The sequence below is a fragment of the Fusarium graminearum genome, chromosome 1, assembly GCF_000240135.3.
Source record: "Fusarium graminearum PH-1 chromosome 1, whole genome shotgun sequence".
Lineage (NCBI taxonomy): Eukaryota > Fungi > Ascomycota > Sordariomycetes > Hypocreales > Nectriaceae > Fusarium > Fusarium graminearum.
In genome coordinates this window covers 6,669,481-6,683,314 of record NC_026474.1, presented here as the reverse complement: position 1 = coordinate 6,683,314, position 13,834 = coordinate 6,669,481, and the positions used below count along the sequence as shown (strand labels likewise).

The following is a 13,834-nucleotide window of genomic DNA, read 5'->3' as shown; positions in this document are numbered from 1 at the left end:
TTTTAATAGAAAAACCTGACGTCATCAATCCCTTCAATCTGATTGGCTGTTATCTTCAGGATTTTCACTGCCCGCCATCTTGTTATCGTGTCGGCAACCCTGAGAGACGGCGTGCCCGTCCTAGTCTATAGCGTTGTATGGACTTTTATTTCTCTGGCTGATGATTAAAGTCGGACTCACCGGTTAAATGTTGAGACAGCGCGAGTCAACTTTGCCTCTCAGCATAAACTCGCAAACCAAAGTACTGTCACCTGAAGGTGATACTGCCGCGCGTTGCGCCTGGGACGGTGAGAGTCGCTGACTCAATCCTTGTAGCCAAGTTGTATCAGGCAGTCATACCCTTTTCAGCTTAACTTATCACTTATCATGAAGAATTATCAGGCTGGCATTTGTCTCATGCTGTGTGTGGCATTTACCATTTATCATCTGGGGAAACCCCGATAACTGCTAATGATTACGAGCTGAGGCTGGCCGATTTTACTCCACCCCAGTGACTTGCAGCAAACTGAGCTCGACATGGCACTACGGCGAATGCAGCATACTATTGAGAGCACATGATGATGGTGACTAGACTATAGTTTGCGTCTCAACTCATGGGTCACTAGTATCACTCTAGATCACTCGTATCCTGTTTTGTTTCATGCAATCATTTCATCATTGATACTAAAGTCGCTCTGCTACAGGTGTTATTGCATCCTCAGAAATTAAGAGGAGGTCTCGTTGTTGAGAGAATCGAAAGGGGTCTCGCTGGAGAGAGCCCTCTGCCTCGGGCCAGCATCCCGACCCACGGCATTCTGTCTCTCCTGGAACTGTTGCTCTGCAAGCCGGCTAGGGTCATTTTCGCTACCTGGCTCAGACTCCAAAGCTAACTTGAGGCCATCCTTGGCCTTGGGGTCGTCAAAGCCCTCGCCGATGTTTTTGCCGTGGGGACCACCAGGGCTCTTAATGTACTGGTTCTCGACGTAGCTGGGAGCATTGCCGCTGTTGGCAGAGCCGGATGACTTGGAGTCGGCGCTGGAGCCAGGGGCGGAAGAGGTCTTGGTAGTACGGCCGGCGCTGGACTTGTTGGAGCCAGACTCGCCAGAACCAGACTTGCCAGAGCCGGGCTGAGCGGACTTGGAGCTGGGAGCCGACGAGGTGTTGGTGTTGCGGCCAGCACTGGTGTTCTCGGGCGCGGATGAGGGCTGGTTCTCACCGCGGATGCCTTCGTTGGAAGCGAATTCGCCGCCCTCCTTGATGGACTCGGCAGCAAGAGACTCGGAGGCGACCTTGCCGGCGCCCTCCTCCTTGACGGGAGCGTTCTGGCCAAGATCGACCTGTATCGTGTGAGTATTGATTGAAGGTATGGAGACACGGCATTCTTTAACAGAGCTTACCTTTTGGCCGTGGGTGGGATTCTGGTTCTTGGGAACCATGATGTCTCGTCTGGGATCGGTGGGGAGAGAAGAGAATTGGTTGGTGTTTGCAATTGAAGATATGAAGCGCAGAGTTTGTTTGAATACAGAAATCCCTTGATACAAGGCCTTGAGCTCAATGATATATTGCTATTTGATAGTTGCATGACATCATGGCGGCTGTCCCTCACTGGACGCCTTTAACCTCTAGCATGACGCCGGATTACATCATGAAGGTTCTAGCCACGAGGAACTGGCCAGGAAAACAAGCAAAAGGATAGGAACAAAGGATGGTTTGAGTTTGGTTAGCCAAAGATTTGGAAAGTTCGACGGAGGACAAAGACATCGAGATCTGAGCGGCGGGTGCCGTGTCGTGTAAGACGGGTGACACCTGCGAGATGTGTGTTGCAACATGACGGGATGCTGCGGCCAAGGGTAACACCAAAACTTTGGCAGAATAATAGAAGGTTACAATCTTTGATAGCTCCTCAGCCCTGCCGGCATTTCATTTCTGTGACAGCGGAATGACGGTGTTTGCCCGCTTGGAGAAACACCTTGCCAGACGACTATCCATAACAAACACCAAAGTATATGCACCCAATGCTAGGATCACGCTTCTCCAGAAACTCATGAGTGCCCGGAGCTTTTTTACCTACTTGCCTGTTCGCTGGCCACTCATGCGTGTCTGTGCAATGCTGGGACGTGGAGAAAGGTCTTGGCATATATCTCTCCAACTCTCCAACTCCCTCATTTTCTCTTGCTCTTTAGTTCTAGCAACTTGGACTAACGTGAAGCCATCTTTTTAGTTGCGCCAAACAATAGCGTCACCGCGTAAACACTTTACACATGTTGATTGTGTACAACGAGACAAAATTGCTAAACACAGAAACAAGTCTCGTGGTGTTGTGATATAACCCACCTGCGTTCACATATAGGTTCGCTACAAGGTATGTGATTTGTAACGAGATGTGATACTGTGCGTGGGGCTTATCAAACATGTATGATTGCTCGCGTATGCACGGAGTATCGGCTCCTATATCAAGCCTGATAGTCACAAGTTTGATAACATCTGTATATCCCTGCAGTACATAGTGATAACTTGCTCCGAATGTGTTAAGACACTCGAGTGTCACTCGAGCGTAGCAGAGGAGGTGGCAGTATAACATCGTAGACTACGATGCTGACAATACTACAGCATGTCTATCAACGGCATATAGTAGGGTTTCAGCGTGATGGAGTAGTAGGTTTACCCAAATGCGCCTTTGTATATGCCAATGAGTTGTTATCAGGTGGCCGAGCATCATGTCAATAGAAGGGTCCAGGAGTGAGTCTACGAAGGAGGCTTGCATAACAAGTCCAGTCTGATCAAACATCGGTGACGGTTAAGCTATGATGACAGATATTGTCTTATTTGTACCAAGATATAATAAATATCTATCGCTGTGAGACTGGGAATCTCGGTACAATTCTACTTACTCGGCCTATAACCGATGAGGCATTCAAGGCTACAGTTCTCAAGAAGAGGATATCAGTACCAACATATAAAAAAAATGCAACTAGTTCTTACTCTGCATGTTTACTCTATCTCGAATCTCGCATAGAAGTTGAGCTTCACTCTGTAATAATGCAGCTGTATATGGACGCTGGGTATCGTGAGTGCATACTCATTGTCTCTATTGTTTAAAAGCTGAGCTACATAAGAACAAATCTAGCAGACCAAAAATACACTGCAAATCAAATGTTTTTTGTCGAGTACTAGTTGAATAATTCTGATTACTTTTGTTTCTGCCGTTGTCAAGCATTTTGTCTTCAATCCGTGAACATTTATTTCCCTCCCTTCCACTTCTTGCTACAACAAAACAAGTTCTTCGTTAAACAGGCAACCACAAAGGCATTCATAGTCAATAAACAAGATCTTCACAGGGCTCAGTCGCCAAGGCATCAGCCAAGGCTGATATTTCGTCCGCCTGACGCAAGAATGAAGGAAATTCGGCCTCGAATGGCAGTTTTGCCACCCTATAGGCAACTGAGGCAGCGATTGAGTCGCATGATCAACCATCAGTGGAACTAATTCAGTAACGTCGGAGATTTTAACGCATGTCAGAGGTCAAAAGTAGACGAACCACAAAATCTCAAGCAGCAAGTGATGAAAAGGTGAAGTGTAATTAGAGTCATCGTTTGGCATGCGGCCCAAAAGGCTGACAACCACCACAACGAGCCTGGAACTAACTCAGATGCGAATTTGTTTAAATATAGTAGTCCCTAGGCGCAGAGAAAGTCCCAAGCTTCTTAGAAACAAATATCACGGCCACAAACAACTAAATCTGGGACTATCGAATTTGCATTAAAAGGCATACTCCACACTTAATTAAAACCAGCACGATGCCACCTGGAGAACTTGTTTACCACGATGGCCACTATCATCGCTCTTCGGCAGACCGGCCGGAACAACGGCATCACAAAACGCGTCCTCAACATGGGTTGTTGCAAACAACTCACGATATTTGGGGACACTTTCTCTATGGCGTTGGTAACGTCTATTACAAGATACGAGGACGATGATGACGACGCATGCACGAGAGAGGAATCAGATGGATGATCAGACAGAAGATTACCCACTGTTTGCGGTCCTGTCGACAAGATCAAGCTTTCATGTCGTCGATGAACCACTCTATATGATGATGATAGACAGAGCCCCAGCGTTTATCAAGCAGAAACAACAGACAACAATCCAAAAATACAACGGTCAAGCCCACGCCAGCTATGCGCCGCTGTATCAGGAATAATGTGATGGACCCATGGACGTACAGAGACGTCCATGCTCTGCTTTACTCTGGTTTCAGAGTCGGATGGATCAAGGGACCAACCAGCACACACGAGTGAGAGATACAGTGTCAGGGTCAGGAATGACATGCCTCAAGAGGCTTGAGACAAAGAGACAAACCGGGCCGAGGTGGCAGAGCGATCTGTGATCCTTGAAAGAGAATCAGCGTGACTGAACACGCGTACCTTTTTCTTGATCAGGGATGAACCTGTAGACTAGATAGACAAGGCAATTCAATATCGTTGATTGAAATGAGGCTACTTACAATTCAATTAAGCCAAGAGGACAAGACATAGGCATTTAATATCATTGTATTGCAAAAGTCCATGACTCTTGTTGCCAAGTGCAGCTCCAATGATTGGTCCCACCGGAAGCGTTTCAAGACAATTTCCCAAGATTCATTCGAGACGTCGTATACGTCTAGAAGGCGAGATAGAGCAAGTGAGACCCCTGGTGTTTTGGCAAAGACGGATATCCGGTGGAGATTGTCCCCTTTTCTTCACAGTGCAGAGTCTTGTTCGCGCATGGGTTGCTAACGCCAGATGCCCTAGGCGAGGCCAAGCTTTGGCTAAGAGCGAGATAGAGCTACGGTGTGCATTGATACCAAGCACTATACCACCGTCAACAAGATGAGATCCCGCATTCACCATCCTTGATTGGACACGGATGGCGCCGGTCAAGACCCAAACAAGCTTCAATTTCTGGACTGCGCCTCGCAACCGACAGGGGTTCTTTATCCCGTGGTTGGCTCATTTCCCGCTGGTCGAGGGGATCTGCTCGTTCTTCGGACGCAAGCACAGTGTCGCTCACCCACTGCAACACAGCCGCTGCCAACCCCTTGCCACGACAATTAGCGGCTTGGATCACTGGAGCTCAGGGGCCCCCAGGGCCACTGGCCCAAGTAGGGGCGATTAATCCCGGCCACCCATGCATTCCATTTTGCTTTTCAAATGCACCCGCCCCATCCTCGACTCGACTTCATCTTTCCTCCTTCTTCCTACAACAACCCTTCTAATTCTTCATCGCCGTTTTCTCTTTTTTTCGGTTCTCGTTATTTTGAGACCGATTTCTAACTCTTCCCGACACTCATTTACAACAAATCTTGCTACTACGATCCGATCTTTGCGACAGGCAAAAAAAGGGGTTTCCAACTCGCTTCTCGACACTCATTACACACTTTGTTCTTTTTACTAGCCATTTGATACACAACACACAATGAAGTACTCTGCCGTTATTGTCGCTGCGGCGGCTGCTGCTGCCAGCGCCAAGCTCGAGCCCATCACCATGAAGGTTCGTTGCGCGCATAACCCGCGATAAACACCGCTGACAGTTCCCAGGGTTCCAAGCTCTTCTACACCAACGGAACCCAGTTCTTCATGAAGGGTGTCGCTTACCAGCAGGACTCTGCTGCTGGAGGTGAGAGCACCGGTAAGAAGACCTACGTCGACCCTCTCGCCGACGAGAAGGCTTGTAAGCGCGATGTCCCTCTCCTCAAGGAGCTCGGTACCAACATCATCCGAACCTACGCCATTGACCCCACGGCCGACCACTCTGCTTGTATGAAGCTCCTCGATGACGCCGGTATCTACGTTATCTCTGATCTTTCCGAGCCTTCCCTCTCCATCAACCGAGACGACCCCAAGTGGGACATTGAGCTGTACCAGCGATACGTTGACGTTGTCGACGAGCTCGGCCAGTACGACAATGTTGTCGGTTTCTTTGCCGGTAACGAGGTTTCCAACAACGTCTCCAACACCCAGGCTTCTGCCTTTGTCAAGGCCGCCGTCCGTGACACCAAGAAGCACCTTCAGAGCAAGTTTAAGCGCTGGCTCGGTGTCGGTTATGCCTCCAACGATGATGTCGACATTCGTGAGGATATTGCCGACTACTTCAACTGTGGCGAAGACGATTCGCGCATCGACTACTGGGGTTACAACATCTACTCTTGGTGTGGCAAGAGCAGCATGAAGGACTCTGGTTACGCCAACCAGGCCGAGTTCTTCAAGGACTACTCCGTCCCCGTCTTCTTCGCCGAGTACGGCTGCAACGAGCCCGATGGTGCTGCCGGCCGTATCTTTGACGAGACCACTGCTCTCTACGAGGAGAAGGTCATGACCGATGTCTTCAGCGGTGGTATCGTCTACATGTACAACCAGGAGGCCAACGACTACGGTCTGGTCAAGATTAGCAAGAACGGTGATGCTGTCAAGCTCAAGGATTACTCCCAGCTCCAGAAGAAGGCCAACGCTGCCAACCCCCAGGGTGTTGACAAGGACGACTACAAGCCTACCAACGACAAGGCCGCCACTTGCCCTTCGCAGTCTAAGAGCTGGAAGGCCAACTCTGCCCTCCCTCCTGTCCCTGACAAGACTCTCTGCGACTGCATGGTCAAGAGCCGAAGCTGTGTTCCCGCCGATAACCTCAAGGCTAAGGACTTCAACGAGATCTTCGGTTACATCTGCGGCCAGAACAAGAAGATCTGCACTGCCATCAACGCCAATGCTACTGCTGGTATCTACGGTGCCTACAGCATGTGTGACAACGAGTCCAAGCTCGCTTACATCCTCGATGCCTACTACAAGGACCAGAACAGTAACGCCGACGCCTGTGACTTCAAGGGCAAGGCCACCACCCAGAAGGCTCAGAACCAGGACTCTTGCAAGACTAAGCTCGAGTCTGCCGACAAGACCAACGAGGAGGTTGCCACTGCCACCGCTGCTGCTGGCGCTGCCTCTACTGATGGATCTGACTCTAGCAGCAAGGACGACGATGAGTCCTTCGGTCTCGAGTCCGCTACCATTGCCCGTGCCTTCTCCGTCGGCAACTACGCCGTTGGCGCCTACATGGCTGTCGCTGGTGTTGTCGGTGCCGGTATGGTCCTCCTGTAAGCCATGTTTTTAGATGGATCATTCTTGGTATGACTTGGAGCTTCTTAGCGGTGGCCTTTTTGGAATGCGTTATTCCCCCTTTTGTGTGTCTTTTTTCTTTTTGTGTATCTAGCATCGCCGGTGTTTACATGGCTTGTAATTAGAACGACATTAGATGTCTAATACCATCTTGCGCGATTGCTATGCCAATATTGTGTGAACACGTGTTGATTGGATCTATTGTAGTTTGTATGCATCAAAATTGCTTCCTCCCAAGTCGCTTTGAGCCGTATCGTCTAAGATGAAACCTGAAGCTATTAGTATATAAACATAAATAACCTGAAAGTCCGGCCTACGTTTATCGAGATGGAGGGTTAATTTTATTCATGATCTCCTCGAGGCCTGTCGGCTCGGGCTCGGGCTTGGGCTTCTTGGCCCGAGTCTTCTTCTTGACGCCTGCGTAGGCCGTAGCAGCGCGCTCTTCTTGTCGTCGTCTCTTCTTCCTCTTCTCGACGGCGCTTTGCTAATTCTCAAGTTAGCTTTATAACAATCGGGATACGCCAGAAACTGGACTCACAAATCGGGTAAACGGGGTATCTTTTGATCGTCGTAGAAAAAAGGCGTGGAAGGAGGTCTCACCTTGGCGTGGCACCATCCGGCTGCCAGTGCCAATTTCAGAGATCACTCAGCACCCCGATTCTTTATTTCGTCCCAAGTCTTAGCGGAGGGTCATGGTGCACAAATGTAGTATACGTTCTAGTGGGTAGCAGAAAAGTTGGCCTCCTAAGTCTTAGGGTATGAAAATAAGTAGTCTAAGAAGCTTAGTCTAAGTGCCATAAGATGTCCTACGAATTTTGTCTCTTATGCTCCCAGCGATCAATTTTTCTGATGCCCTGAGGACGTTCAAGTGCATCATTAAAATTTGTATTGTCCCATCGCATGGTGTGATTACTCTTTATTCAGTTAAAAAAATCCTATTCCTGGGTTGCTCCGTTGTGCTCCTAGCAAAAAAAGAACTCCTCCCAAACTTGTCGACAAATTAAACAAGGCTCAAGTTAGAATCCGTGGCCATTGCCCGGCCCTTGAACTTCGAGATCATAATCCCCATTCTCCTCTTGCAAATCGTAATAGCCGCTGCAACCTACTCCTCCTAGGTTCGGGGATGCTACAGATGAGATGTTAGTGATGTTCTTGAAGGAGAGGCTTCCTGGAAGGAATAAAGTGACACTTACCGGGTCTGCGGCCAGGGTTGCGGCGGCGAGGTGACGATGATGGTTCTGTGATGGTAGATAGGTAGTGGATAGTTGATAAGGGGAAAGAACCTTGATATTATAATAAGGTGCGTTATAAAATGGAACAGAAACAGTGCAAAAGTTGATATTGAACAGATAACTACCTAGGTGAGGAAGAAAATCAACCCTTAACAGATGGAAGTCCTTCCTCTTTATACATCAAAAGCCTCTATTCACATGCATCTTGCCTGAATCAGGCACCTACAGATTGTCATTCTCGTTGCCTTGCATTGCACAATCTGTCCCTATTTGCTAGCTTAGTATCTTGGCAGAAGCTCTGTCAAACACAGATAAGTTGCGTCAGATGCAGCTGCTTAACAGTGATTCACAATCACACCGGCTTGCAGGCGCTCCTTCCCCTCCCTCTCGCACGATGTGTTTTAGAGAAACATCAAACACACTGAGCAAAACAGTCATACATTGTTTTCAACAAAAACAAATCTGCCATAATGTTTGCGTCGGGGAGTGATGCCCCCCTACCCGAGTTCCACTGGAACGCTATAGTCGACAAGAACGAATGGCTCTAATTCGAGCGTAAGTAGGTACTTACCACCCCCCAGGAATGTATTCAGATGCTAACAGTAGATGCTTCGAATAGAAGAGCCTGTCCTCCCAATTTGCAAGTCCAGTTTCTGGCGTATCCCGACTGTAATGAAGCTAACTTGAGAATTAGTAAAGCGCCGTCGAGAAGTGGAAGAGGAAGAGGAAGAAGAGGCGACGAAGAAGAGACGATGACGACGACGAAGAAGAAGAGTCGACGGCGGCGACGACGATACCAGACTTTGAGATCTGGCTGGAGCCAGAGGCTCCTCCTCCTCCTCCTCCTCCTCCTCCTCCTCCCGCTGCCGCTACCATAGTAAGCCAATCTTGGCTCTTCGACAACTTACCCCTATCCCCTTTGTCGAACACTACTTACTCTACCCAAAACACAACCTCATCCATTACCCATCTCCTACCAGGTACCCAAATACTTCAACTCTCAGCAACCTGAGCCAGCCAGTTGAGTATCTATAGCTGAGTTGACCTTCCTTCTATACGATGGAATGGCTCACTACCTGCCTACTCGTTTATTTACCGGCCAATCTACCTACCTACCTTTTTATTCGAATATCCCTCAACCGCCTATCCTTGTCCATCGACCTACGTTCCTACATACCTGCTGATCCCCCACGAGGAGCGGCTTACGAGCAGAGGATGGCGCCAGGTGGTGAAAGGAAGAGCAGGTGAGAGCGAGAGTAAGAATGGTGGAAGGATAGGCACAGTCGACGATTTGGAAGATGAGCTCAGGTGAGAGACTCAGCAACAGCAATGCCTGAGGAGTAACAGGCCCAGATCAGGGCAGCCGACAAGGCTTCGTGGTCTGTCATGCGAACTTATCCGCACAAACTGTAAGTCTAACTTCTGGCGCGACTATTCTAAAGCCAACCTAAGTATTAGAGAAGTGCGTCGAGAGAAGGAAGCAGAAGAAGCGGAAGAGGAGACGATAGTGAAGAACGAGATAACGACGATCATGACAGATCTCTAGATCTTGGAGGCTCCACCTGCTGCCGCTACTAGAGGTACAGATCAATTTAGATCAGCGAACCGTTCCTTGGAAATGTAAAGCTTCAATGAAGAGTCGGAGTTCTTGATGCGGTCAGCTACGTCTGTAGAAGCATCTCAAGAGTGACTCAATGTTTCGCCCAATGATCGGAATAAGTATACTAGACTGGATTTCTTTACTTACCTGAAAGGTGATGTCGATTGCCAGAGGATCATGCATGCTAGTATCTGATTGATTCACCCATCCATCCATCTGCTTACCCCTATATTCCCATATTTCTGTTGATTGGGCAGATAAACTACAACCGCAGATGTCTTGTAAGTCAGAGGTCAAATCTCATGTACATATCAGATGCGAATGTACAAACCGTGTCTATCTTGGTAGGATATTAGTGACTCTTTTTGCTCAGAAAGAAAATATAAGCCTCAGTTCGGTCCCGAAAACTCCTTCTGTCAGCCGGTATTGATGCATGCAGTCTTTTGCATGCGCCTCGCAGCGACATGTCAGCTCCCACGCGCTAAGAAGCATGCTTAAAATTATACGAAAACCCCACGACAAAACTCCGCAACATCAAGACGACCTCGTTTTGGACTTGGAGACGAGGTGGCGCTTTTTTCTAAATAAGGAGTACTTATCCCCTGGGATGGGACCTGGGAATACAAAGTTTGATGATGCACTTGGACGTATACTACATTTGTCCACCGTAACCATCCTCCGCCAAGAATCGGGATGAAATAAAGAATCGGGGTGCTGAGTGATCAAGCCCAGTCACCAAGTCTTAGGGTACAAAAATAATAGCCCAAGAGGTCTGGTCTAAGTACCATAAGCTGGTCTACTAATTTCGTCTCTTATGTCCCAAGCGGGCAACTTTTCTGATACCCAGAGGCCGGCTGAAAAACAGACAGGGGTTGTTGATCCAAAGATGCCTTGTGGCGCTTCCCTAAAATAGAAACCCGTTGGACAGCGGGGAACCAAAATTCAAATGTCAACACCATATCTCACTGGTTGTCAAGCCGCCTGGTTGAAACATATCACGTTGATCCCTCACAAAAGCTTCAACGACCAAACAGAATTGAATCGGTTGCAGATGTAAAGCGACACCTCAATTCCTCGTCTCTCATTCGATCAGAAACAATAAAAAATAAACAAAATATCACCAGATTGAAACAAGATGCCATTGAGATCTGACAGGCCCACAGCTGTCAGCGGGCTTCAGCACAGCCCATCAAACTACCAGCATAGTAAGCATTCCCCTCGGCGCTAACAACTGCGCAGGCAGTTCCACACAGCCGCAGCCTCCAAGTTGGGGTGCCGAAATAAACAGCCCAAGAAGAGTGGCCAAGACGGCATAAGCTGACCTGTTAATTGTGTCCCAGATTTCAACACCAGCTTTCCCGATGTCCTCCATGGATGTACATAAAAGGGTTGGTAGACGCCCGAAAGAGCGCTTCTATCAGCCTTATCATTCTTCATTTCTATACTCATCATGATTATTCCTACGTCTCTGCTGGCCTTTGCCGGGGTCAGTTTTGCTGCTCTTGAGCCCAGGCAGATCATGCACCAGGCGAGACACCAGCCTTCGTTTATTACATCCCGCGACCTTTCCGACGCAAAGAGTGCGCCTTGCAAGTTCATAAGTAAGACCTATGAAGAGGCGAATCCTGAAAAGGGAAACCCTGTTATTCTGGCTATCCCTCCGTCAGTCGGCATTGCTTGCCTCAAGTCTGTCCCATTGGACAAGAAGCGAGACCTAGAGCTACTCGACTACCTTGAGCCCCTCATCGGGTTTCAGAGCACACTTGAGATTCTTGCTGACCCCCCAGAAGAATACCTGTTTCCTGGTGTGGATGTCTTGGGTGGATTTGATACCATTCGAAGCAAGCTTGAGAACAACAAGTACAAGACACAATATGAAGTCATGACTGATCTACGGAGTATTGTAAGTAATCTCTTTTCAGTATTAGAAACATTGGCCTCTAGAAGCATAAGAGAGGAACTAGTAGTCCAGCTTATGTTATTTAGGCCAGACTTTTAGTTTATTCATTTTTCTATCCTAAAGCCTGGCCAAGTTTCTATCATCTTAGCCTTTACCTCGATAGGAATCCATGCTAACCTAACAGTTTGCCTCTGCCTATGACGGCCACTTCGACTACCCCCCAGCCCTTCTCAACGCTTTCGTGTACGTGCGTCGGGGCATCGACTTCGAATCTGTCTCTTCCAACGGTATCCGTCTGCCTTACATATTTTCCCGCATCGATACAAGCCGCGGTGATCACGGTCTTCTTGACTACACCCCATCAGCTATCAAGAGCATCGACGGCATCCCGATTGTAGAATGGCTCGAGGAGGACGCCTCTCGCCTCACAGCCGGCGCTCAAGATCCTGATGCGCAGTACAATGCTCTGTTTTCGTCCGTTCCCCGCAGCGCTGCTGGTTCATCCGCAAGCACCCTCGTCACTCAGTATGAAATCCCCGATACATATACCATTGTATTCCACAACGGTACAAAGAAGGTGGTCAAAAATGAGATTATCGTCCTACCTACAGCCGACTTATCTGGAATCGAGTCTGGCGAGGATTTCCATCAGTACATCGAAGTTACGCCCACCAACATGACATCCGAGGAGCCTGCCAATGAACGCCGTTCAACTAAAACTCAAGAGTCATCCAAGTTCATCCCTGGATACCCCATCCCCGTCGTCAAGCATTCCGCCAACTCAGTAGCCGGATACTTCCTCCAAGGCAAGGGATATGAGGATACTGCTGTTCTCTCCATCTTGAGCTTCATTCCTCTTGGACTCGACCTTACCAATCCCCCTCCTGGCTTCACACTGACGAAATTCATCCTCGAGGGGCAAGCTGTGGTGCTTGAATTCATCCGTAAGGCCAAAGCAGCTGGCCGTGATAAACTTATCATCGACATGTCTGCCAACGGTGGTGGATCAGTCGTCCTAGCGCAGTCGATCTATCGTCTGCTGTTTCCGGATGGAAAGTTTACCGGCTGGGATCGATATCGCGCCAATGCCGCTCTCGAGGCAGCTTCAGAGGCCAGCTATGATAGTCTTGTTGCAACTTTGATCACAGTATCAGAGCATTACCCTGTGGGCGTGGATGGCAAGGCTATCACGACAGGCAAGGACTTTTTTGGCCCTTACACCGTCAAGGGCGAGAATGTAACTGCGGCCTTTCAAATCGACAAGACTGTCCCTTGGGAGCCTAGCATCCCTGCCTACTTTAACGGCTTCGACCCCGAGACGAAGCCTCTTGTGGAGGAAGCCCCTTGGAAGCCCGAGGATATCCTCATTGTCACTGATGGGATTTGCGCATCAGCCTGTGGCATCCTGACTGGCCTTCTCACGCGCAATTATAATATCCGTACGCTTGCTCTTGGCGGTCGTCCTCTTGACCATGCTATGCAAGCCATGGGCGGTGTCAAGGGGACTTTGCTCAACTTCAACCAAGATATTGTCAGCGCGATGGCTCTAGTCCGAGATGGCGCGGGCACCGATAAAGAAGCACTCTCCATCCTCAGCGACGCATCCGCCTCGATCCCCAGCGCGTCGAACCCACCTCTTCTGCCCCTCCCTAGTGCTGGTAGGGTCAACTCGCTAAACGGCTACACTGAGGATAATCTTAAGGGATATCCAGTGCAATTTCGATATGAAGCAGCCAATTGCCGCCTCTTTTACACACAACTCATGGCAGCTTCGCCTGTTGCTGTTTGGAGACGTGCCAGAGGTGTGGCGTGGAATGAGGAGCCTTGTGTTCCAGGCTCTACCACAGGCAAGAATGGAATAATTGGTGACAAGACTCTCAAGTACAACTCTAGAGTTCGAAGCCGAGCAAGCGGGATCAAGGGTCCCGGTATGCTGAAGAAGTGATGGATGATGTAATGATTTGTATATGGGTATAGA

The 13,834-nt window shown here is 48.9% G+C and overlaps 5 protein-coding genes across 5 annotated transcripts; 3 read left to right on the top strand and 2 right to left on the bottom strand.

The window, feature by feature from the left end:
• Nucleotides 1-639: 639 nt before the first annotated feature.
• On the bottom strand, nt 640-1,477 carry FGSG_02024 (uncharacterized protein). Its single transcript, XM_011319594.1, has 2 exons — nt 1,377-1,477; nt 640-1,316 (listed from the first exon to the last, which is right to left on the bottom strand). Exons 1-2 carry the CDS (start codon nt 1,413-1,415, stop codon nt 705-707), a joined length of 651 nt encoding a protein of 216 aa, XP_011317896.1. The 5' UTR covers nt 1,416-1,477; the 3' UTR covers nt 640-704.
• A 2,327-nt stretch (nt 1,478-3,804) lies between these two features.
• FGSG_02023 (uncharacterized protein) lies at nt 3,805-4,277 on the top strand (the record flags this gene model as incomplete). Its single annotated transcript, XM_011319593.1, has 2 exons — nt 3,805-3,924; nt 4,083-4,277. 2 exons carry the CDS (start codon nt 3,805-3,807, stop codon nt 4,275-4,277), a joined length of 315 nt encoding a protein of 104 aa, XP_011317895.1.
• A 921-nt stretch (nt 4,278-5,198) lies between these two features.
• On the top strand, nt 5,199-7,283 carry FGSG_02022 (1,3-beta-glucanosyltransferase gel4 precursor). The gene is made up of 2 exons (XM_011319592.1): nt 5,199-5,508; nt 5,556-7,283. Exons 1-2 carry the CDS (start codon nt 5,434-5,436, stop codon nt 7,104-7,106), a joined length of 1,626 nt encoding a protein of 541 aa, XP_011317894.1. The 5' UTR covers nt 5,199-5,433; the 3' UTR covers nt 7,107-7,283.
• An 857-nt stretch (nt 7,284-8,140) lies between these two features.
• On the bottom strand, nt 8,141-10,139 carry FGSG_02021 (uncharacterized protein; the record flags this gene model as incomplete). The annotated part of the gene is made up of 7 exons (XM_011319591.1): nt 8,141-8,250; nt 8,318-8,407; nt 8,583-8,622; nt 8,750-8,777; nt 8,928-9,034; nt 9,534-9,689; nt 10,104-10,139. 7 exons carry the CDS (start codon nt 10,137-10,139, stop codon nt 8,141-8,143), a joined length of 567 nt encoding a protein of 188 aa, XP_011317893.1.
• A 1,267-nt stretch (nt 10,140-11,406) lies between these two features.
• Nucleotides 11,407-13,801, top strand: FGSG_02020 (uncharacterized protein; the record flags this gene model as incomplete). The annotated part of the gene is made up of 2 exons (XM_011319590.1): nt 11,407-11,859; nt 12,041-13,801. 2 exons carry the CDS (start codon nt 11,407-11,409, stop codon nt 13,799-13,801), a joined length of 2,214 nt encoding a protein of 737 aa, XP_011317892.1.
• Nucleotides 13,802-13,834: the final 33 nt, after the last annotated feature.